We start from the raw sequence: 26260 nt of genomic DNA, 5'->3' as shown, positions 1-26260 counted from the left end.
TTGTATTGTGTTACGTAATAAAAAAATCTTTAGGAGTCATCATCATAGTTTTCTTGCGACCTCGATCGCTAAAATAAAAAAGTAGCCATCGCAAAATAAAAAATAGACGTATTTGACTTTATTTCTCTACCTTAATTATGTTACAACTACTGTCACGTTATACCAGTCAACATAGCCGTGTTTGTACAGTCCATCTAGCACTGACATTATATCCAATTCTGGTTTGCTTATACGCGTATTTTCTACAATCAAACAATCCCTACAATAACTTTTAAAGACATGACGTGGACACAAACTCTAATGCCTGATAAATAAGTTGTGACAGCGTGCTGCACCGTAAGTTCCCTAGGGATGGCGTTTTAAGCAGAAATCTTTTAAATTCCATTTAGTGCCACACCCCATGCGAGCGTTTATAAATCGCCAGGTGTCTTATAAACAAGGTGTGAAGAACAAAATCACTAGCGAAGATGCTTTAAGCATACTCTTCAATTCTCTATGTACATGTAACTTTTTTAATAAATTAACCACAATGGCTGCATGGTACAGTGAATACAGAAGGTAACAAGCCTTTAGGGGTTACCACCTCTATGTAGTGTGTACCATGTAGCTTGTGTTGTGGCTTTCATTAAGTATTATGCACACACAAATGGTGCAACAAAATTTTGTAATGGATTGCTCGAATGTGGTTGGTGTTGTGGCTTGAATGTGGTTTTCCAATGACTATGTATGAGTTGGGGTTGTTCCACACAACTTACACAATATTCAAATTTCATGATGGCCATGAAAATTTTTTGCCATGTGGTATACATACAACAATGTGTAACACAACGTTAATCAACATCACATCAAGACATTACTAAAAATAGTTCAGCATGACGATACTGAGACCTGTAAAAGAATAAGCAGGCACTGAAGTTAACCTTAAATTAAACACTCATGCAACTGACCTGGAACATCGGTCACAACACAAAAAACACTTATTTCAATATCTGATGATACAATCCAGCAGGCACTGAATTAATAAGAGAATGTACAAAAAATCAATATGCTGGGCTGTATCAATAATATAGCATGGATAATCAAAATGAACAAAAATTATATCCCAGGCTAAGTGCATGAATAACATAACTGTTGGGTAAGCATGTTAAACCAGAACATTAAGGACTACATTAGTCAAACAAAAGTACGCTATCACAACTTGGTCATAATACAATGTTTGTACCACTGGACTTCACACTGGTTGCCCAGAAATTGTGCCATTCCAGGACAAGCATAATTATGAAACAAATAGTTACTACAACACAGAAGGCTTACTGTTGCACTGTCCACAGATAAAAAATAACAGGTGGGCATTAAATACAATACACTTAACATCTGGGTACTAGGAAAAAATCACTAAAATCACAACATATAAACTGAACTGGAAATTAACTCTCTTGATACCACTACAGTCTACACTGGATATAAAACCAGGACATTAGGAAATTAGTCAAACAAAAGTACGCCATCACAACCTGGTCACTGATAATTGATAACTACAAAAAGAACAATTGCAATAATACAATTCCTCTGTACGTCAACTGACCTGAAATTCATGGCACCTGTATCTTTGTTCCTGCATGGTCTCAACTTACATACGTACCATGATCACATTCAACTGCTAGTGGATAAACCGGTATGACCAGATGGCCTGCAAAAACCAACAAGCAGGTGTTAAATACAATACACCTAAAGCCTGGGTATTGACAAATATGAAAAATCATTATTCCACACTGATATAGTAATAGATTATAGGACGTTGTGGAACTTGACTAAACATGTAAACTTGAACATGAGGACAACTGCTGGACACTTGGAATTGTCCAATACCTGATGAACAAGTAGGTACTAATGACATTCACTTCAACATTTTTATCCCAGCTGGGTGAATCTCTTGTAAAAGGTGTTTATTTTCCACCTGCAACCGAAGTTCTACATTTCTGTGGTTGAGTGTATATAAACTTACCTGGAAAATCAGTATGCCATAGGGGTATGAAAATGGTTCCTTTCCTTCTGTTGTGACATTACTTACAGCTGACTGGTAAATGATCATCGATGTCCCCGTAGACCCCAACAATGCGTACATCAATAACTGGGTCACAAGTTGGAATGAATTTCCTTTCAACATGTGGTGGAATGAATTTCCTTTCAACATCTGGTGGACAGGTCCAAAAACCCTATCGCACAAACACGGTGAATCAGTGTGAACAACTTACTAAAGTCAATTGTGTACAAGAACAGGTACTATTGTATAAATGTATGCTTAATCATACAAGTTATATGGTAGTACTGTGTGGTAGGGATTTGGATTTTCTTCCACTTTCAAAATCAGCCTATTTTTACTTCAAAACAGCTTGGTGGTATTAGTTACCAAGCCCAATGATGCCCTGATTATGGACAATGCTACGGGATTGATTTCTTCACTGTTTGACATTGCTTCATCATGAGATGTGCATGCTGCAACTACAGTGCTTGCATTGTGGACCTATCTTTGTCCTTCTTTGTGTCTCAATTTTTTCTTCACAATTGTGTACATGTTGATTCATGCATAAGGTAACTCATGAGTGGATGGCTATCACAGGAATCAAGCGTAATGTCTGAAGTGACTGGATTGATTGCAGAAGTGCTTCTCATACTGTTCTTCATTTGTAATGCTGTGTAATGGGTAGAATGTTCATTCTTGAAAACAAAGCAGAATCACTTCTCAGTAGTTGGGGTGCAGTTTCTCTGTAGTGAATGAATAGATTTCAGAGGTGCTTCTCTTACTACAGCTATTCTAGTGGACATTTCCTACTCCAATCATGACTAACTCTGTATATGACTTAAGTAAGAATCAAATGTACACTAGCATAGCTGCACCTCCCTTGTTAGCTTTATAATTATATAGTTACTGCTACATGTACTGTTTCTTATCCTTAGGTTTTAATTTGCTGTCTAAGTTCCTAATATCTGTGCTTATAGATTCAGATTATGACTTTTGTAACATTAAATTTTGTGTAAAACCATGTTTAAATATAGGTAATAAGAATTTTAATTGTGCATTGTGCATAGGGCCTTGCGCTGCAGTGATCATTCCTTAATTGCTGGCAAATGTGTTCTAAAGAAGAAATGAAGTAGATCAGAGTTGTGGGAGCAGCTTATTATTGACAGCTTCATTAGAACAGTGACTGTTCAGCTTATTCTGATGTTTGGTAATCAGATAATTCACACCTCAAAAGATAACTACCGTATTGCCTCAAATAGTGGCTGGTCTCAAATAGTAACCTGGTCTCAAATAATGGTCTGGGTAGTTGTCTACACATTTATTTCACTGAAGTAGCTTTTCACCCAGGCTACTGGGTCTGGGTGAAAGTTGCTCGAAAGAAATCAACGCCCGGGCCACTATTCGAGACAATACAGTATTTTTATATTATCTGTATACAGTTCTTACTACTATTCAATGATCAGGAAGCACTATTACAGTGCTATACTATAGTGACTAGTAATACAGTTGAAGGCTTGAAATTATAAACCAGACCAAGATTTAACCCAAATACCTTTTCCTCTCAACCAATCAACGGTAGTCAAAATCTATGTTTTATTATATATATACTACTTCATTTTAATTAAACCGCAATCTGATCCACATTACTATTTTGTGTATGTCTGTGTATGTCTGTGAGACTCATTTTTTGCAAATTTGGTATACTGCTAAGATCAAGTGAGGATCAACATACTCTAATACAACAGTCACTTTGAGGTGAAGTTGTAACTATGCTCTTAGAATGGGAAATTAGCAAACATTAATGCTAAGCAAAGGAGCATAATAGGTGAGAACAATAGAATTATTGGAAAGAAAAATAGGGGGAAGAAGCAGGATAGATTCATCCAGTAGCTTATGAGACGCCTTGTAAACTCCTGATTCATCCATGCTCGGGTGTGTTTACAATAGCCAAATATATAAGTGATGTGTAAAGTACACATCTTGTGTCAATAATAGTGGTAATTGTTGCCTACATGTCTTCTGTGTGAAAACATACTTCACCAATGTACTATGCAAAGTTGCAGAACCAAAGTTACCAAACACATCATCTAGTTAAAAGGTGAACTATTTGTGAACATGCAGTGTATACAACTATTAATAAATATGACACACACTACACATGTGCAAGGTGTAGTGGTGTGCGATATAGGGTATTTTCCTATCACGATTATTGCACACAATATATCACGATACGATATACATCACAATATACAAACTCATTACTTGGCTTGTGTATTTACACTGATGACACTTGTAGCACTGATGTACTAGAAGTACAATACAACATGGTACATGACTAGCATACAACATTGCAAGCTTTTATCCAAAAAACAGTACACTGTACAATGATATCTTGAGTGCATTTTTCTCTAATTATAGCTAAAATCTATACCTAGGCTTATATCACGATATAAAGATTCTATATCATATCACGATATAAAAAAATTTATCATGATATTTCGATATATATCACACATCACTAGGAGGGTGTTCCCTAAAGAGTGGTAGAGTGGTGTTGCACCGCTCTACCTTGTTTAAATATGAAATCCTTTGATGTGGTAAAAGGAATGTATATAATTAATAAATGATTTTGATGTTGGTAGTAAATTTTACTGCTCTACTTTACTGGGGGAAAAGTCTGCATGTCCATATAGTACACACCCACACTTGAAAACTATAGTGGAACCCGTCATAGTTGCCACCTGTATAGAAAGGCCACCTCACCAAAAAAGCCAGCTTCAAATTCCCAATACTAACACACTAATCCACTTGTCTAAAGCAACCTATTAAGACCAAATTTTTTTGTCCCAAAGATGACTGGTCCACTGTAACCATAATATACATGTGGTTGTGTCTAGCCAGTGAAACAATGGGCTATCAGGTGCTACAAGTCAGTGTGGACAAATTCTGGGAACAGGACTTTTATTAGTGCTGAAGGTCTGTAGGACACCTGGTCCAAAAGATATTAATTCCTTCTATAGGTACCATGTCTCATGGAGTAGGTGTGGTCACCTGAAGTCCCACCTCATCAACAGATACAGTACATGTATATGCACAATACACACGACACATACAGTACACGCAATACAGACCTACAGTGCAGACAACAGACGCACACAGAGACATAATACAGAACAATACACACTACATATCCAATGCTATAAACTCGAAAGACCATAACTCAGTGCTTAAAAAATATATTAATCTGAAAAAATTTCAATCCACTAAACTATGTTGTTGCTGACCAAATTTCAGTCAACACCCTTTTCCAATCTTAAGTTATGAGTCATCAAAGTTGGTAAATTGGATGCGTATGGAAGACCCCTTCTCAATCTGTGACTATTTTATTAGAGTACCTCAATCTTTACTGCTAGGCTAACTGTAATTCCCACATGAGAAATGCATACATTGACCTAGCTTGGTTAAATCTTTGCCTCAAAGGTGATCAGCTACAGTAGGCACCTGTATATGGAACACATGCGAGATTAAGACCAAGCTCCACCAGGAAATCAATATAACAGCATCCTTCAACACATATTCATGCACAGATGACTTCTCGAATACTGTATCATGTACCGCAATACAGAATGTTGACAAACTATAATTTTGTCAAAAAATGTTTAGAAAATTTTGCATGGTATACACATTACACAGAATACAATGAACCATACTTCAATACGATATTGATGACATAAAGCTTTACAAATTCAATTACATCACCATACACAAACTTTAATGTTTTGTTCTACTTGGAGTGAATGGACTATTACTGACACTTGTTCTATGAGAGCTTTTCTGACCTGTTTTCTTTCTAAGGTCGCACGATTGGAATCTGTAGGAATAATATGGTCCACATTAACATCATTACAAACATATGTGACCGGATCTGCGAAAATCCGACACAATGGCGCATTTTTTCGAATACCTGTTTATTAAATATTTATAATCTACTTAGCCAAGTATACCTTCTGGCAAAGTTTCAGCCTCATATGCCAATAACTTTCGGAGTTACAGCCCTACAAAGTAGCAACAACAGAAAAATCGATTTGTACAGCAAGCATAGGGAAATAAATTACAGGCTAAAACGGTTGTAACTTACGAACGGATTGACGTACTGGGCTGAAATTTTCACCATCGTGTTTGCCATGGATAGGGGGAATCATGTACTGGGTGATTTTGTCCTTCTTCACTGCATACAAAGGTAAAATTCGTGAAGAAAAATCAATCGCGTACGATCGCTTCGACGTGACGTAAACAAACTCTCATAACTTGCATATCCTTGGGTCTACTGGAGTGAAACAAAGATTTTCCAACTCCTCTTGAGTAGGCGAATAAGATGATATCCAGGTTTTTATTGTTACTCCCTTCCTTCACTAAGAGGCATTCAAAAAATTTACAGAATTTTTTCAATAATACACAAATATTTCACCCATTGTTTTCAATTCTTTATACTGGAAATTAGGCTTGCACTATTGTGTCGGGTTTTTGCAGATCCGGTCACATATATACATGCACTCAAGAAGTATTGCTAGTTACCTGTTCATGATTTCTTCTGAAACTGTAACATGAAGGATCTCATATGAGTTTCCTGTAAATTTACACATCTTAAATTACGATTTAAAGATTGTGTAAACAAAAGATCATTATGAAAGGAAATACCCTTAGTAATTTAAATTATGAGCTGGTGCAAAAAGATCAGCCTGGCAAATAAATATACATATTCAGTTGGGATGTACATTAAACCATACACTAGATTCCAGCATGTGGGAGTGTCAAAGTGCTGCACTGGTTATAACTGAGACAGAGTGGCTGCAACTGTTGATTAGTTAAGTTATCTTTTTACCCAGTAGCAAAGCCACACAAAATAATTGGTGACAACAATCACTAATGGTATTATCAAATAGCCAAATACAGGGGTCCCTCCATTATCCGCCATCGATTGACTGAGCCAAATAGTACTATAAAAAATAAAACAGTAGAAATGACTAAGTATTTTGTCTAAGGTATGTAGTGTATTAGGGCAGGTAAACAAATGGGGCTTCATTTACCCAAACGTTTTGATTATTTGAACTCAGGGTCCAATGAGTTTGGAAAATAGAGGAACCAGATTTTGACAAGATTTGATTTGACAAGGTGACAAAAGGTAAACACATTCACATACATGACACCCCAAACACACACAGATTATTCCTACACCCATTTGATGCGCTGAACAACCAAACTGAACTTTAAGCCACAAAAATAACTCACAAGTGGCATGTGCCATTTTGGGTTTCATGAAATTTCTGCCCTTTGTGTCTTGTCTCGCCATTAAAGACTTCAACCTTACCAACCATCTTCTATGGCTGCACTGATAACCATTGATTCTCCTACAGAAAACAAAGCACAGTGACCACACCTCCAATGACTATAACGTACCACCAGAGGATCACTCAAAAAGATGAACAACTTGAGATGTGAAGATTGGATATACAGGCTATGTGTATGTACATTATACATGTATCTATGCTATACACAACAGTGTATAACTGCGTTGAAGGGACCCAAGCAATAATAGATAGCAAACAGAGATACGAATGACAGTTCTATAACATGGCTCTGGAAAATCCCTACTTTTACACTGAATGGATTTTGATAACATGTTAAATGTTAATATTTATAGGCAGCCCAGCTAGAAATTGTTCACCCAAAGGTTCTATTTAATGCCCACCACACAGCTTCAGTAGAGCTGAGCAATAGTTGTGTCTATCGATCATTGTGGTAGTGAATAACAATATTATTATTGTGATAATGGTAGTATACAATTGTACTATCGTGATAATTATATTACACACATCTGTGCTAAGTCAATAACATGGATAGTACCGTATAGCTGGAAAGTTTGGCAAATTTGGTGAGTGAATGACATTTCGCCAAACTAAAATCCGCCAAATCGTTTGTCCAATACAAATCTGTATTAGCTCAACAAATTCACCAAACTTTGTTCTCACCAAAATCCTATCTCGGCAAATTCGCCAAAGTTTCCTCCCTCCAAACTTTCCGGCTATATGGTATTAAAGTTGAAGAAACTGTAAAAGTCCTCACCACAAAGATTACAACTGTAGTACATAATTATTTTTACTAATGGAGTGTAAGAAAAGCAGAAATGCGGAGCGTAATGGGATTATTTATGAGTGTCTGTAACTGGTAGTGATATTGTGATACTGTTATCGTGATGATAGTGGTAATGCTCAGCTTTAAAGTTCAGTTTATTTGTGATACAGAAGTACTTCTATATCATTCTAAAAGGTAAAGTACTAATCCTTTAGTAACAGTGAGGCTGGTTCTCTGAAGCGACTATATAATTCTACCAGTGATTTACCCGCTATACATGTTAGTAGCTGTGAATTACATTTAACAGTTCTCTATTTTGCTTCAAAAGGACCTGAATACCCTTGCTCAGTGGCACTCTCTAGATCCCAACACCCTATTAATGTCTCTGTCATGGTCAGACCACATTACCAACACTGCCAACAAAGCTATGAACTTTCAACAAAGCTATGAACTTTCTCAAACATCACCTTCTACTAATGTCAAAGCATCAGCATTAGTGCTCTACGATATACCGGCAATATCGTTTATCGTGATAAATTATCATAACTGATTGTCATACCGTGATAGCCTTTGATAACCAATATATCAAAATACCAGTATATTAATGAATACCAGTATAGGATTGATTTTAACCCAGCCTTTGCTATTTATTTGTTGATGGTTTAGCAGATACGCTGTAAAAACTTGAGCTTGTCACATTACAACACATGCCTACTTGTACTTACATTTTTGGTTTTTAAGATGCATATCACTCCATACTAGGTCAAGAAATGATGCAATAGTTACAATAACAAGCTAACTATATACTGATGTACTGCAATATTTTCCTGTTATTAATACCGAATTTCAATACATACAAGCTTTATTCATAAGTACTCCCATATGCAAAACTGGCTGGGTATGGCTCTAACTGGGCTAGTAACATTTCTCATGTCAACGTTTCCCACATTGAGAAAAGTAGTAAGAATTATGCACTATAGATGGTACAGAAATGGATAATTATCTACTTAGGGATCTCAAAACTCTATACTCCACTATGGGTTGGAAAATGCTGATTACTGCTCGGCGGTGTTTAACACATAGGCTTTATGGTACTCCTCTACTTTACCTGGATATTACCCAGGTCATGGATTACATTTAAATTAATTACCACAGCCACACATTGTAAACATATATGCACCCCACACTATACCACACACACAATTGTTCATAAACCAATTTCAGAAACCAGTAACACATCCTACATCTGGTCTTTGGCTAGCTGCATAGCATGCACCTGGTTGAAATATATCTGGCTGGTGGACTACACTTGTCAACAATGAGGTGGGGCCAGAATATTTCCAAACATTGGCTTGCAAGGGGAAGCAATAAAACCCAGAATACGGAATAATGGAACAGCGGAATAAGCGAAAATTACATTCTTAATATTTTACTACTATATATACAGTCTATAGCATTTATACAATACTCACTTCGTAGCAATTCCACAGAGAATCACTAAGGCGATCCTCAGGGCGATCTTTAAATAGAACTAGCACAAAACTAACCACTCTAGAATAATCTAACTAAGCTAAAATACTTTCTAATACACTTTACTACAAAATCGCTACAACACTATAAGTTCTTTCTACTACAGCTACTTATGCCAGCCATCACACACGAGTAACTGCCCGAATTTATTAGAATCAAGCTGCACAAAGTGATGTCAGCTAAATACAGCACTTAACCTTTTGAATTTACATTAAGCTTGTTTGGCGATGGACAACTAACAGGTTAGCCAAAGTAGATTATTTCAGAGAAGACTTCTTAGGATGGAATGTTGTCACTAATAAATTCGGGCAGTTACTCGTGTGTGATGGCTGGTATAAGTAACTGTAGCAGAAAGAATTTATAGTGTTGTAGCGATTTTGTAGTAAAGTGTATTAGAAAGTATTTTAGCTTAGTTAGATTATTCTAGAGTGGTTAGTTTTGTGCTAGTTCTATTTAAAGATCGCCCTAAGGATCGCCTTAGTGATTCTCTGTGGAATTGCTACGAGGTGAGTATTGTATAAATGCTATAGACTGTATATATAGTAGTAAAATATTAAGAATGTAATTTTCGCTTATTCCGTTATTCCGGGTTTTATTGCTTCCCGCTTGCAAGCCAACAATAGGGCTTGCATACGACTTACTGAACCTATAGAAGTACTTTGCTCTACAAATTTACAAGAAGCCGCATACTTACTGTATACACAAAAATAAGAATGAAATTGAACTTACAGCTTGTTACAGGCTTTAGAGGTTACGAAAGTGTATAACCTTGAAGAAAAGTTGAAAATAGATTATACTTAACTCACAACAAAATGAGAAGTTGTAGTCTTAAAGCTTCAGTCAAATAATTTCCTACAGATACTGCTTTGAGCCAATTAATAATATACCAGTACATCAGCCCATTTGCATAGCTCACTTTCAAGCCAATATATGCACTGTAGATATATCACAGGCCTTGTGTACCGGGCCTGCACAGGTTGTGTCCTTTTCATTTTCTCTTATTTGCGTGTCTCTTCTCTTACTAGGGACTTTAGTGAGCTTTATCGCAAAAGACTTGTAGGGGAGCCTCCCAAACAGTTAATACAAAGAAGAATTGGTTAGTTATTGCTCAAGTCTTCAATCATGTGTATCCGTGGCTCCAGATGTCAAGCTCTGGACACCCTGCATTCCCTGTTCCAGCTGACCACATACTTGCTGAGTCCAGGGTGTCCACTGTTTGTAATTTATCTAGGCTCCCTTCGCTCTATTCTGTTCTGTAGCTTCTGTTTGTAGGTTTAGGTATAGGCAAAACCTTTTAAACAGAACATCTTAGCATAGTGTTATAGTGTGCTGAATGGGCATGCCTTTAGGGCTGGTTCCTGTATCTTTTAAAACATAAAATAGAATATCCCATAATTTAACACCCAAGTACTCTGGCAACCAGGCTGTTATTATAGTTTCTCAGTATCTCCTATAGACCTTGTGTGCACTAAGGCATGGCACTTTATTAAATCATTAAAATAATGCATCCACCAATTTTTGAGGACAAAAACATACACATTCTATATATGCTCACAAAAAAAATTTTAATGGTAATACGAATTGAAGGAATCATACCGAAAGATATAGTGCTGCTATAAAGTTATTAGGTAAAAAGTACATAACATACTCAGTTGTGCCATGGTGAGTTATTCCACTTAAAAAAAGATTTATACTCAATACTTTTGCCTTAAACCATTGTGAAACCTGAAGCCGTAGCTTTGCTGCGTAGTGCACACAAGGTCATATCTAGCCATCATCGTACATATTTTCTATATTTCAGCAGGAATTAGGACCTGTGTAGCAGTGATGTAGTATACACTACCTTTAGCTGTGGTAATTATAAGGTTAACCATGTGATTCCAAAAACTTTCAAGATTCCAAATAGCTCGCGTGTCAGTTCAATCACAGAAATTTGCGTAAGGTTTAAAGTTGCTACCATCGAGGCTACCATAAAGAAGATAGTTTCATATGTACAGGAACTAAAACTGGTATGGAGTGTCGCAAAGGAGTCACTGGGCCTCCGGAGTGCACGTACATAAAGTGTGCAACCCAGCACATACATTGAAACATACCTCTCACAGCGATTGCTCCACTTTCCGACTGGTCAAGAATCATCTCTCCAGTTCGCACCACCTTGTGTGTACCAGCCACACGCTAGACTGGGTACCGCACACGGACTCGTGTGGCAGCCACACAAAATTGAATCACGTGACCGTCACTGGCACGTGTGAGCAGGTGGGCGTGTGGCTACCACACACCTGACGCGTGTGTCAGGCCGGCACAACCCATTTTTAACATTGCATACTGTATCCCTTTCTGTATATGCAGGGTGGATACTTTGTGACTGTTGGCGCCAGAGTTCATGGCCAATGGACAAATCACGCAAATGGTGAAGAAAAAATAATATGTGGTACCAAGACCCCACTACTATATTATGAACTCTTGGTGGTACTTCATAGCCAAACACTATAGTGTATCTGGTTTCTTGTGCTATTGTAGTCATTTTTTTTAAAGGGATCATCATAATGTAGATGTTTACTATTGCAATAGCTAAATCATGCTATCATTAAAGAGTTTCTATAATTGTGGGTGGTTGCATGAGGGTCTACGAAGTGCCGTGACTGAAAGGTGATACACTGACTCGATGATGCTGCATGGCTTTTTAAGTCAACACTGAAGTTTCACAGGCACTGAAGGGCTGGGGCGGAAATAGAGACGTACACAGATAATGTAGCAGTAAATTACTTCAACTGTATCACTACAGTGGGTATGAAACAGCTGGCTATAGCTATGTATGGCCCTGCATGGCCCGGAGTCACGCTGACGAGTCAGTGGAGACATACCGTGGCGAAATTAAAACAAATCATGTGACTGCTCACAATTAAACCAAGAGTTGACAGCACAGTGTCTATCAAATCAGCCAGCTCGCTATGGCTAATGACCTTGCCAACTTCCACACTGTCTGGGTTTGGGAATTGAGGCGGGCGCCTCACACCTCGATGTCATGGCGGCAAGTTTGAATCTTCAAAGAGCACAAAAGCGATCTCATAAACTAACAAACAACTTTTAGCGGAATTAAATGTACAGATACATTGTGTAAAAAGCCCCTGATAGCCGTAGCATTTTTACAATACGACTTCATGGTTGAAAGAAAATCGCTTCATGGATGCGATGACGAAGAAAATGATAACTGAAAAGAACGATGCACATTTGAATAAATAATTTAATTAACGCATGGTAAATGGGTGGGCGATGGAACAAACTACTCCAACAATTCGCCTGACTTTTCGTGTGGTATAGTTACTCATTATACAAAGGTTACATGCCCCTGGTTTCGAGGTGGAATCTTTTAGTAAGCCTAAGATTTCGTCATGCGGATTTTAAAAGATTGCGTAATCAATCTCTCATGTAAATGACTCACAGTATAGTGGTCGCGTGTTTATTAATTTTGTGGGCGCGAGCTTTGTGCTTCTTGGCCTCGCGACTCACTACCGTGAGTCTTGATACAGGCTGAGTGAAGCAGGGCGTAGCTATACACCAGAAGTCGGTTAGGGAGATTCTTGCGAGCTCATAGACATATATAGTTTAAGGTATGTACACACTGAGGTATAATATATGTATGTACGTAGCTGCAAGTCACAGTCAGTGTTCAGTCGACAGATTATATCTATACGTACGTACGTATATAGCCATATACAGTATATAGGTCTAAGTGGTTATTTAATTTAACTATAGCTATAGTTACTAGTTGAGGATTTCTTTCATTGCCTGATAGCTATAAATCATGATTATGCCTTCAGTACAATATCTAAAATGACTGCATGCATGATAAAGGTTGCTTGCTTTTCTGTGCATGGATTTGTTCAATCAATTTTTGTCATCTATAATCCCAGTGCATAAATGTTTCTGAGATGATTATAGCATTTGTCCATAGCTATTTCACAAGAATTCAAACCAGGTAGCATTAAATTTATCACATCTGCTATACGTATATCACAAATGATACATATGTATTACTGTAGATAGCTACATGGTCTAAAAGTTTTAATTTTGATTTTCTAAAAACAGTACCATGTTGATAAATCGGATACAGTCCCAGTAAATTAATAAAGAAGCAAGAAGTTGTCAAGCAACCATAATGCTATACAATTGGTGTATTTCATAGCTAACAAGCAAGTAAATTTTGTAACCATATACATATTGTATTGCTGCTAACTTTACATTCCTTGTAACTATATCTATATACAGTAGTAACTCAGTCATACACACCTGACTGAAAAGTTACAATAATAACACATTGCAATAGTTGCTTAGTAACTGGAAAATCATGTTGTGTCATATTTCATAAGCTTCAGTGCACTGTGGAGCACCACAGCAAAATTGCAATTAATTTTAGCGAGTTGGTTGCATGCTGTGCACTGTTCCAGCCATATAATTCAGGCTTTGTACCTGGCAGACCAATAGCTTATAAATTGCATGGCCACTTCACTTGCATGTACTAATAATACAATCAGTTTCATTTTTTCCATCGAGGGTGAGGTATGTACGTATATCTAGGTGGAATAATAAAAAACATGTTACAAAGTTAATAAATGAGCGTATGAAAAATTTAGATTGTAGCAGTATGTACGTAACTTATAATTGTGAGCTGGTTGTACATGTACAGACACAATACATGAGATAAGTGAAACAGGTAATAATTGCTAACTTTTAACTGCATCAGTAGCTACCCATGCTACAGTTTCATTGTCAAGAAGCTCATATCTGAAGCACATTAAATTCCCACACGTGCATACCTCAATTAATTAAACAAAGTACTCCTAAAGTATCATATTTGTGAAGCTCATCAAGAGTTTCTCATATTACCACCATCCATTCCAAGTCACAAAGCCTGTAAGGTACTGAATGAAGTATTAAATGTAATACAGTATGTATACCTAAAGTTCTATAGTCCCCATGAAATATACAGTATATTATTTTTGCAAGGAGTGGCAAATCTCATAAATGACTTCAAAATGTATAATCATTAAAGTTTATGCTGTGTCAAGGGCGATGAAGCAGGCAACCATTATGAAAGAATCTAAGTGTTAATATAGTGTTACTAATGCTAGATATAGTGAATAAATTCCTAACAAGAATAACGAAAATTGAATTTTTTTTAAAAACTGCCTAAACCTAATTTTTAGTCTGCCCACAAGTATGCTTGCCAGCCGAGGGGTCCATTACTCAGTGAAATAATATCGTTGATCAATGTGCTGTAATTTGAAATATGTGAAATTTGAATTGAAACATGAAATCTTATGACCAAAGTATCATTGAGGAATTTCTAAATGATGTATTGTATGACCACCATGATAATATGCCATGATAACAAAATTACCAGTGACATGTGTCTTTTGGGATTCTGACAACCTGCCTCACCTTTCCTGTTGTCTTCAATCATACTGGTTGTCATCTTCATGCTAACAAAACCACACCAAGACATTAAATTTTCATATTGACACTTTCCAAATATATTTAGATGCAACATCAGCAAAACTATTTAAAGCACTGGCTTATGCTATATACTCTAAGAGGTATTACTAGCTAGTAGACACATCACCGTACTCATGGTCATGCAGAACTTGACCTGCAGTGTTGGGAGTAACGCGTTACGTAATATTATTACTTTTGTGGTAACAAAGTAATATAACGAAATACGCTATAAAAACAGGTAATATAACGCAAGCTACTTTACTTACAAATATAACGCGTTACCTAAGTAATATAGTTACTGTAACGAGTCTAATATTACGTAATATTAATACTACAAGTAACGAAGTTACTAATCTCATTAGTTATCCCCTGAGTAACGCCATAGATAATATATACCTTACGTAAGGTATATATTATCTATGGTAACGCCTAGCCACAACGAAGTAACGAGGCCTACTGAATGAAGCTTATTCACCAGCTTCTTATTTATAACCAAAATTTGCATATTGCCCAACAACGCAATCATGTCACGTGATAAGGTGGTAGTTTCACACGTGACAGCTTAAGGCTGTGGACACAAAGTAATATAATATTATGTAATATTATTACAGTTACTTTATTTTATGGGTAATATGTAACTGTAACTAAATAGTTCAGTTGCAAGTAATATGTAACTAGTTACTTTTACAAAGTAACTTGCCCAACACTGTTGACCTGTAACTATAAAAATCCCATGGGTATAACATAGGACTAATTTATGCATCCCTAATATATATAGCTACGAATGTGCTACACCAAAAACTAAACAGAATAATGTGCTTATTTTAAAAATCAAGTGCCAACGTAGGATAGGGATTCAAGAGATAAAAACTATGGTAAAACAAGATTCATGATTGATGGCATTACAACACAACCCTGTGGGAAAATCCCTACTTTGGCATTGAACAAATATTATTGTTATGACATGCCAATCTGGGGATTTTTCAAAGTGGATGTGTTGTAATATTATCATTTAGATTATCTCTCATTTCACTAGTTTTTATCACTTGGAACCTTGGATTCCTACATCATTGTTTTATAATTTTTAAATAGTTATGTAACCTATGCAGTGAAAGCAAGCAAAAAAGTTGCTGGGTAAGGACTATAGCCTTTACGCATGTGTCTGTTTGGCACATATACATGTTATAGCTATGTGTATACTCTGCTATATGTGTACTATTCATTATCATGCAGGTATCTAAAGAGAATGACAGCACCAATTGGGGGATATGAATATCAGTTTGTGACAACGCCACCAGATTGGTTGATGTGTTGTATCTGTCACTATCCTGGTAAAGAACCCTATCTTAGTGGATGTTGTGGTCAGACATTTTGTAAGTCATGCCTTGAAGGAGTAGAAGAGACTACCATTATTAATGCTGCTTGTCCAATGTGTCGCTGTGAAAAATATGTCACAATCCCAAACAAACAAGCAGATCGGTTAGTCAGAAGCCTTCATGTTTTGTGTACTAATAAGGAGAGAGGATGTGAGTGGCAGGGTGAAGTAAATGACATTATTGGTCACCTTGAAAGTAATGAAGGCTGTAGTTTTCAAGATGTGAAATGTCCCAATGAATGTGGAAAATGTACACAGCGACAATATCTAACCAGCCATGTTGAGAATGAATGTGTTCTTCGAATTGCTAATTGCCAATATTGCCACATTACAGGAGAATGCCAATTTATTGAGGGTAAGCACAAGGAGGAGTGTCTCCTGTTACCCATACCTTGTCCCAACAAATGTGAAGTCCACACAATACTCCGTCAAGATATTGATGCACACAAGGATACATGTCTGCTTGAAAAAGTTACTTGTTCTAGTGGCTGTGGATTAACTTTAGAACGACAATATCTCACCACCCACATTGAGGATGAGTGCCCATGTTATGAGGTCTACTGCAAGTGTTGCCATATTGCAGGAGAACGTAGGTTTATTGAGTATGACCACAAGGAACAATGCCTCAAGTTTCCTGTTCCATGTCCCAACATGTGTGAAGTTGCTAGTGTCTTACGATATCAGATTGAAGAACACCTGGAGCTTTGTCCTTTGGAAGTAGTCCCCTGTGATTACCACATCGTTGGTTGTGAGGAGAGAATGGCTCGTAAGGATAAGAAAGAACACAACCACAAGAAGATAGAAGAACACTTGTCATTTACCAAAGATTCCTTGACTATGAAAGTTCAACAGGCAGCTAAAGAGCAGTCAGGTGAAGAAAGTAAAAATGATTTATCTTTAAAACTTCAACAAACACAAAATGATCTTATGATAACCAAGCAAAAATTAGCTGCTACTATGGAAAGTCTGCAGCTTTCCCAACAAGAGATAGCTGTTACCCAAAAAAATTTGATTTCTACAGAGAACAAATTAACCCATACTACAGACATTCTCAAATCTCTCCAAGAAGATTCCAAGAGAACGATAGATGAACTCACTCAGAAGTTTGCTAATGATAAGAGGATTCTTTACAACAAAATCACTGAGATAGAAATCAAACTACAGCAGCAAGAAAAAACCCACGAAGTTGATTGGATGTTAGTCAGTAATTGGTACAAATCAATCTATGTTATGGCCACAAAGTTGTCATCTGGTGATAAAGTTGTTCCAGTGGTAGTGAGAATATCAGATTACATCACTAAGAAGCGAAATGAAGTCAGTTGGCACAGCAACTCTTTCTACACTCATCATGGAGGATACAAAATGTGCCTAAAGGTATCCTTTACTGGGCCTCACTTATTTATTGGGTTAGTGCTCATGAAGGGTCCTAATGATGACAAGCTGAAATGGCCACTGGTAGGACAATGTGGAATCGTGTTGTTCAACCAGATTAGAAATAGCGAACACTACTTAGGAGATGGAAAATATTCTACCCGTGGTTTTCAGAGGGTTACTACCGGGGAGATGAGTGCTTGTTGCATGTGGTATAATGCTTGCTTCATTATTGATGAAGACCTTCACAAGATTACTGCTACACGTCAGTATCTTAGAGATAATAATATCTTCTTTCATGTAGACTACAACCTAGAATGCGCATAAACTGTAATAAGTAGTCTTTTATAAACTTATTATGTATGTACCTGCAAGAAGTTTTGCAGGTACGTATTTTATAGTATAGCCAGAGCTATAATGGTATAGCTATGCACAACAGCTAAATAATTTGTACATTATGTTAGCTAATAGTGATAAGATAGTAAATTTGTGCTTGAATTAGAGTTTAAAGTTTGAACTCATATATATTGATTTTAATTGCTGGATAGACAGCAGGGGCGTACGCAGGAATTTTGAAAAGGAGTTTCCACTACAGCTAAGTGACTGTTATATTAGAGTAGATTATGTTACTGTATCTCGATCGTTTCACCAAAATCATAATTCAGAACTATGTTATAAGTGTTGCTATCATGTTAGAAACTATTACTTAACTAGATAAAAGTTTAAAATGTGTCCTGTTCCCAGATTCTGGAAACCTGAAGTTTCAGTTTCTTAATGTTTCTAGTAGTGTGTAAAATTCAAAGGGGTTTCCTGAAACCCCTGGAAACTCCTCTCTGTACGCCCCTGGACAGACATACTAATTTAGTTACAAAAATCTCATATTCATGTGCGGTTAATCAGTTATTCATATATAACTTATATAGAGACAAACAAGTCATCTTGTGGAGTGCCAGTTCAGCCACAAACAAGTCACAGAGTTCGGCTACAAACAAAACACCCTGTGGAGAGATCAAGTCACCCTGTGCAGAGTTCAGCCACAAACAAGCCACTTGTAGAGTTCAGCTACATAATTAAGTCACCCTGTAGAAAGTTTAGCTACAAACAAGCCACCCTGTAAAGAGTTCAACTACAAACCAGTCACCCTCAGCTACGTGCTAAAAAATCACCCTCTGGAGTATTCAGTTCAAAAGTCACCTTTTGTATAGATATTTCAGCTACAACAAGTCACCCTGTAACAACTCAGTCCAGCTACACTGGAAGTCATTCTGTAAAGAGTTCAGCTACAAACAAGTTACCTAGCTTCTAGATTTACAGCATACAAATACAAAAGGAAGTGATATTTATGAATTGTCATTATTAAATTTTTGCCATTACCCTACCATCACAACCATTTCTTTGCCGCCACCTTTTATTTCACATCTATATATATTTACACTGATTTTTTGGGAGGCTCCACCCTGTTTTCACAGTTTGGCTGTTTTAAGTATATATTAGGTTAGAGCATTTGTAACAGGGACACAAATAATGTAGGGTATTTATTGTTTCATCAAAGTTGCTAACAAAATAATTCCAAAGATGCATTTTAGCTGTTTCATGGTTGATAAATAGGGAGGGACTGAGAGAGAGAGTTCCATAATGTGGTGAAAGTAAGAATTGTTGAAAGAGGTTTTAGAAGAAAACTTGTGATAAAGTTTGAACCTGCATGGTGATCAGCTATTATATATAGTTGGATGCATGTTAAAGAAGACTACAGTGATTTGATAAAATACAGGATATTAGCAAGTTTGTATACACATAATTATATTGGTATATAAAGCCCAAGATAAAGTCTGTGACTATGTTACAGAGTGGCTATCATGCTTAGCAGGTACGAGTATATTTTATTGAGTGCATAGAAGCAATGGTGAGGCAATGGGGACGATACCATGGCAATGTAGGTGACTGGAAGTGAATTAAGTTATATTATGTTCCACTTTGGCTTTGTAATGTGACACAGGAGTTATCTTGTGATGCTGATTAACTCCAAATACCTTTTTCTCCTTAAACACAGCTAACCTACTTGCATGGTCATGGCATTGTTCTGTATGTTTATGATCTGTCATATATGTTGAAAGACTCATAAGTCTATATATAGCATTAGACAATGGCATGTCAAGAATGCTTTGATATTTGCAAAGTATGCAGGGTTTTTATTCTAGTAAGACACTTGTAAACAGGTGGAACCTAGTAAGACACCTAGCCACAAACTTCAACAAACAAATTGCATACTTTGTGGGTTCATAACAAAATTCCAGTCACCACAGACCATTGCCTAAATTACTAAGACATGCATTGCTAGGATTCTTCAGTGGATAAACACCCCTCAGGAATGATGTAATAATCACCTCGGCTCCGCCTCGGTGATTATTACATCATTCCTTCGGGTTGTTTATTCACTGAAGACTCCTAGCAATGGGGCGTCTGGATTCAGTGGACTGGAATGGTGGAACGGACTGGAATGGACTGGAATGGTGGAATGGACTGGAATGGAATGGTGGAATGGAACGGTACTTTGGTAATTTCAATTGGTGGTCACCTCTTTATAAAGACCACCTTCTAACAAAGACCACCTTCTAACAAAGACCACCTCTTTATAAAGACCGGTTTACTGTAATGTTTAAAATGCTGTTATCTTGTTGTTTTAGAGTGTATCCCCATAGAATGGTCTTATTGATCAGTTGTGCGCCACATGCCTAGAAAAATCAGAGTGATATCTGATTTGTAATACAGCAATATACCCCATGCAAAAACAGTTTGGCTGTATAAAGTGACATCCCCATCAAACTAAAAGTAACTTACAACTAAAGTAGCTATATTATTTGGGTGAGGCCAAGAAATACTGACAAATAACTTGCTATAATTTATAAAAATTTGGTCCATCATTATTCACTCGTACAGTCTTGCTGCATTCCTAATTAATTCCCTGTAACTCTAATTGGCTAGTAATTTACTATTATTAGCACTTTACAGTGACCAGCACTGAAGGTCTGACAGCAACATGTGCTGCAGCCTTAGGAGTACCTAACCTAATTCAAGTACTTAGAACTAGCTGCCTTTTTTCTCCTCTACAACACTGGACTATTGAGAAAGGTACCAATTTACTAGCCAATTAGATTTACAGGGAATTAATACAGTCAGACTGCACAAGTCAATGACAAAGGACCAAGATTATTGTAAGTTGCCAGTATATATTGACATTCATTTCTAGATATTAGCTCCTTTAGTTGCCAGTTGCTTTTAGTTTCATGGACACATATTTTTTGTATAGCCAAGCTTGTCTTTTGTATGGGGTATATAGCTATCACTGTATTGTATCATAAATCAGATATCACTGGCTTTTCTAGGGGACATAACATGTGGCACACGATTCATCAATAAGACTGTCTTATAGGGCTCTAAAACAACAATTCAGATATTAAAGTAAAAATGGTCTTTGTAAAGAGTTGAAGAGGTGGTCTTTGTTAGAAGGTGGTCCTTTAAAAGAGGTGACCACTAATTGAAATTACCTAAGTACCGTTCCATTCCATTCCACCATTCCATTCCACCATTCCATTCCAGTCCATTCCACCATTCCATTCCAGTCCAGTCCACCATTCCATTCCACTGAATCCAGACGCCCCTAGCAATGTATGTCTTACCTATACTAACGGGATGCAATAATGCGGTCAACTTGTTTACTGTTTGAACTACTGTATTACATGGGACCAGAGGAATAACATAGCACAATGGAAGCAAAACTGATTTTCCAAATTTGGGTCACAATCATTGGGGCAAACCCCTCCACAATTATGATGATAGATGTGGTGGATTCACATTACTTGTTTGCTTGAATGTACATCTTCATCTACCTTATAAGTAAAGATATAAGCCTATCAAAATTAGCTCTGGTTTCCCACCAATATTATAGTTTTTGCCACACATTTTTTGACTTTGAGATAATAATTGTTTATTTTTAGATGAATGGAGACAATTTCAATGCCAACATACATTTTTTATTCGATCAGTGACTTCTAAGCACACTTTAGAAATAAAATTTTCCTTATAAGGATCTATTAAAGCAAGCCTTCCATGTACATTCTTATATTTTCCCGCAAATCTTCCATTATTGAATTGTACTTATTGAATTTTTACCATATCTCACCATTATGCTAATTTGCTTGAAGTTCAGTGAATTTCACTGACCTTTTTATGTACTGAATCATTAATATACTGATACTTTTGACCAACTATGCATCTGAGGGAAACAAAATTAGAGTACTGAAGTTCACAAGAAGACCTGTAAAGTTGGGATAGTTATTGTTATATATAATAGTGTTATTTGTCAACACCAACAACCAAAGTACACCATCTGTTTAAACTTCCAAAGAGGTGCTCACTCTAGAATAAAGAAAATAAATGTGACTGAATTTTGGAAAATCATCCATATGAGAGCACGTGAAATAATTAGAATTTTCATGTTTAGTGGGTTGCTAATAAGAGCAGGGCACAGTTTTAAAATTATTTCAAGAACTTTCTTGTAATTTAAGGTATTGAGAATGGCTTACAACCATTAACAAATAGGTTTGCACTATAAAGTTTGTGATGTGATCATTAAATATTTTAGGTGTCAAATGCGCCCATATGGATGATTTTCCAAAATTCGGTCACATATTATAATCAAGACACACGGTAGTGTGTCGTGCGGCCCAAGAAGCCGGCGCGCCACACCCGTGAGTATATTGACAGGAAGAACGAAAACGTCATTTTCACACATTTGTATCTCGGTGATCACTTATCTGATTGGAACCAAATTTGCTACCCAGTTTCCCGCCAGTCAAGGGAGTCTCCATTCCAAATTTGAAGGAAATCGCTCCAGCCATTTCCGAGATACGAGCTGCCAAAGTTTCGTTTTTTCTTCTTCGTTTTTTCGCACACTTGCAAAAATTGCTATAACAAGCAAACGCGTACTCCGATCGCCTTGAAATTTGGCACACAGAAAGGGAGTCCAATGGCGAATCCTAGCATCAAATTTGGTATAAATCCGATGAACGGTTCAGGAGTTATGACCGATTATTCGCGTAAAACAAGATCGATTTGTTGTCACGCCTACAGGGTAAACCGCTTCATGGAATGAGTTGAAAATTGCTATGTAGATGGAGTAACCATCGTAGGAGTGCCTTTTGGTGGTTTGAAATGAATCGAGATAAAGACCACGGAGATATGACACAAAACCCAACCTGTGTCACAATTACGCGATCGATTTTTATGAATAAAAAAGTATTAGTTTTCACGCCTACTAGGCAAACCGGTTAGAGCAATGAGCTGAAAATCGGTGTATAGCTGGAATAATCTTCATAGAAAGTCCTTGCAGTAGTACAGAAGAATCGGATTACAAACCACTGAGTTATGATTCGAAAGCCAACTCCGTGTAGCAAATGCGAGATCGAGATACTCTAATAGAACAGTCACCCTAATAGAGCATTCGGCTAATTTATTTATTCCATTATAGAATTTTATTACATCACAAGTTATTCTGTAGGGAGTTCAGCTGCAAACAGTTAATCTTATAGACAGTTCAGCAAGAAGACAGTCACCATGTGGAGAGTTAAGCAAATAAATCACTATAGAGATTCAGAACATTACAAGTCACACTGAAGAAAGTTCAGCTATAAACAAGTCATGCACTGTGTAGAGAATTCAGCTACAATTAAGTCACTCTCTAGAGAATTCAGTTACACAGAATTCAGCTACACACAAGTCACTGTGGAGAGAGTTCAGCTACAAACAAATTACCCTTTAGAGTGATCAGCTACAAACAAAACACTTTGCAGGGTGTTCAGCTGCAACAAATCAACCTTTAGAGCGATCAGCAATGAACAAATCAACACAAATCTACCTGTAGAGAGATAAGCTAGAAACAAATCACCCTGTAGAGAGTTCAGCTACAAAAAATCACCCTGTAGAGACATCAGCTAGAAACAAATCACCCTGAAGAGAGGTCAGCTACAAAACATCACCCTGTAGAGAGATCAGCTAGAAACAAATCACCATGAAGAGAGGTCAGCTACAAAAAAATCACCCTGTAGAGAGATCAGCTACAAACAAATTGCCCTGTAGAGAGATCGGCTACAAACAAATCAACCTGCAGAGAGATCAGCTACACACAAATCAACTTGTAGAGAGTTCAGCTACAAACAAATTACCCTGTAGAGAGATCGGCTACAAACAAATCAGCCTGTAGAGAGTTCAGCTAAAACAAATCAACCTGCAGAGAGTTCAACTACAAACAAATCACCTTATAGAGAGTTCAGTTACAAACAAATTACCCTATAGAGAGATCGGCTACAAACAAATCAACCTGCAGAGAGATCAGCTAAAACAAATCAACTTGTAGAGAGATCAGCTACAAACAAATCACCCTGTAGAGAGATCAGCTAGAAACTACACACAATGTAAGGAGTTCAGCTACAAATAAATCACCTTGTAGAGAGTTCAGCTAAAACAAATCAACCTGCAGAGAGATCAGCTACAAATAAATCACTTTATAGACAGTTCAGCTACAAACAAATTACCTTGTAGAGAGATCGGCTGCAAATTAATCAACCTGCAGAGAGATCAGCTACACACAAATCAACTTGTAGAGAGATCAGCTACAAACAAATCACCCTGTAGAGAGATCAGCTAGAAACTAGATACAATGCAAGGAGTTCAGCTACAAGCAAAATCACCCTTTAGTGAGTTCAGCTGCAAACAAATCAACCTGCAGTGAGATCACTCACAAAAACGCACTTGTACAGAGTTCAGTTACAAACAAATTACCCTGTAGAGAGATCAGGTAGAAGAATTCACCTTGTAGAGAGTTCAGCAACAAAGAAACCACCATGTAGAGAATTCAGCTGCAAACAAATCACCCAGTAGAAAGATCAGCTAGAAGAAGTTACCTTGTAGAGAGTTCAGTTACAAAGAAATCATCATATAGAGAGTTCAGCTACAAAGAAATTACCCCATAGAGAGTTCAGCTATAAGAAGTCACCTTGTAAAGAGTTCAGCTACAAAGAAACCATCATGTACAGAGTTCAGCTACAAAGAAACCACCTGTACAGAATTCAACTACAAACAAATCACCCTGTATAGAGATCAGCTAGAAGAAGTTACCTTGTAGATAGTTCAGCTACAACAATTCACTCTGTAGAAAGATCAGCTAGAAGAAGTCACCTTGTAGAGTGTTCAGTTACAAAGAAACCATCATGTAGAGAGTTCAGCTGCAAACAAATCACTCTGTAGAGAGTTCAGCTACAAAGAAACCGCCATGTAGAGAGTTCAGCCTCATACAAACCACCTTGTAGAGAATTCAACTACAACAAATCACCCTGTAGAGAAGAAGTTACCTTGTAGAGAGTTCAGCTACAAAGAAACCATCATGTAGGGAGTTCAGCTACAAAGAAACCACCATGTAGAGAGTTTAGCTGCAAACAAATCACCTGTAGAGAGTTCAGCTAGAAACAAATCACCCCGTAGAGAGATCAGCTGGACGAAGTCACCTTGTAGAGAGTTCATCTACAAAGAAACCATCATGTAGACAGTTCAGCTGCAAACAAATCACCCTGCAGAGAGTTCAGCTACAAAAAAATCACCCTGTAGAGAGTTCAGCTAGACGAAGTCACCTTATAGAGAGTTCAGCTACAAAGAAACCATCATGTAGAGAGTTCGGCTACAAAGACACCACCATGTAGAGAGTTTAGCTGTAAACAAATCACCTGTAGAGAGTTCAGCTAGAAACAAAATACCCTGTAGAGAGACCAGCTAGAAGAGGTTACCTTGTAGAGAGTTCAGCTACAAAGAAACCATCCTGTATATAGTTCAGCTACATTTCAAGTCACCCAGTAGAGAGATCAGCTGTAAAAAAATATCCTGTGGGGCATAATGGGCATGTAATAAATATATGTATATAATTTGTATAATTACTAATAAAATCAAAAATAATTGAAGTACTAAAATTCTTCTTTAAGTTCTTTTCTTCTTCCTGTAGTAAAGAAAAAAATACATGGGTTAAAGAAGCCCCAAAGCCAGCCATAGGCCGGCTTTGCAGTATACAAATACAAAAAGAAGTGATATCTAATCAAAAACAGCCAAGCTGTAAAAAAAAGGTGCGGCCCCCAAAAAGGCCATGGTGAAAAAAGATGTGAAATCCAAGGTGGCGACCAAGAAATGGCTGTGATGGTAGGTTAATGGTTACATTTTAATAACGACAATTCAGGTGAATTTTGTGCCGCTTGATCTTGGCACCAAATTAACCTGAATTGTTGTTATTAAAA

General features: G+C 37.1%; 1 protein-coding gene and 2 long non-coding RNA genes across 4 annotated transcripts; 1 reads left to right on the top strand and 2 right to left on the bottom strand.

The window, feature by feature from the left end:
- Positions 1-762: 762 nt before the first annotated feature.
- Positions 763-2741, bottom strand: LOC136264194 (uncharacterized). The gene is made up of 5 exons (XR_010704997.1): positions 2006-2741; positions 1870-1957; positions 1586-1690; positions 948-1535; positions 763-888 (listed from the first exon to the last, which is right to left on the bottom strand). It is a non-coding gene; the product is annotated as an uncharacterized lncRNA (long non-coding RNA).
- A 2922-nt stretch (positions 2742-5663) lies between these two features.
- Positions 5664-11915, bottom strand: LOC136264108 (uncharacterized). Its single transcript, XR_010704960.1, has 4 exons — positions 11779-11915; positions 7313-7431; positions 6599-6650; positions 5664-5894 (listed from the first exon to the last, which is right to left on the bottom strand). It is a non-coding gene; the product is annotated as an uncharacterized lncRNA (long non-coding RNA).
- Positions 9757-18413, top strand: LOC136264107 (TNF receptor-associated factor 3-like). 2 transcript variants are annotated; one of them, XM_066058796.1, is made up of 2 exons: positions 9757-9927; positions 16415-18413. In XM_066058796.1, the coding sequence occupies exon 2, from the start codon at positions 16428-16430 to the stop codon at positions 18252-18254; it is 1827 nt and encodes a 608-aa protein (XP_065914868.1). In that variant the 5' UTR covers positions 9757-9927; positions 16415-16427; the 3' UTR covers positions 18255-18413. The 2 variants fall into 2 exon arrangements, with proteins under 2 accessions (XP_065914868.1, XP_065914867.1); XM_066058795.1 differs by lacking the exon at positions 9757-9927 and adding an exon at positions 13164-13296.
- The last annotated feature ends 7847 nt before the right edge of the window (positions 18414-26260 follow it).

The sequence above is a fragment of the Dysidea avara genome, chromosome 8 (genome assembly GCF_963678975.1).
Source record: "Dysidea avara chromosome 8, odDysAvar1.4, whole genome shotgun sequence".
Taxonomy (NCBI): Eukaryota; Metazoa; Porifera; class Demospongiae; order Dictyoceratida; family Dysideidae; genus Dysidea; species Dysidea avara.
This window is presented reverse-complemented; position numbering and strand designations above follow the sequence as displayed.

Bases quoted from the DNA above. Each gene is read 5' to 3' on its own strand.
- LOC136264107 (XM_066058796.1), top strand. From the start codon at position 16,428: ATGACAGCACCAATTGGGGGATATGAATATCAGTTTGTGACAACGCCA.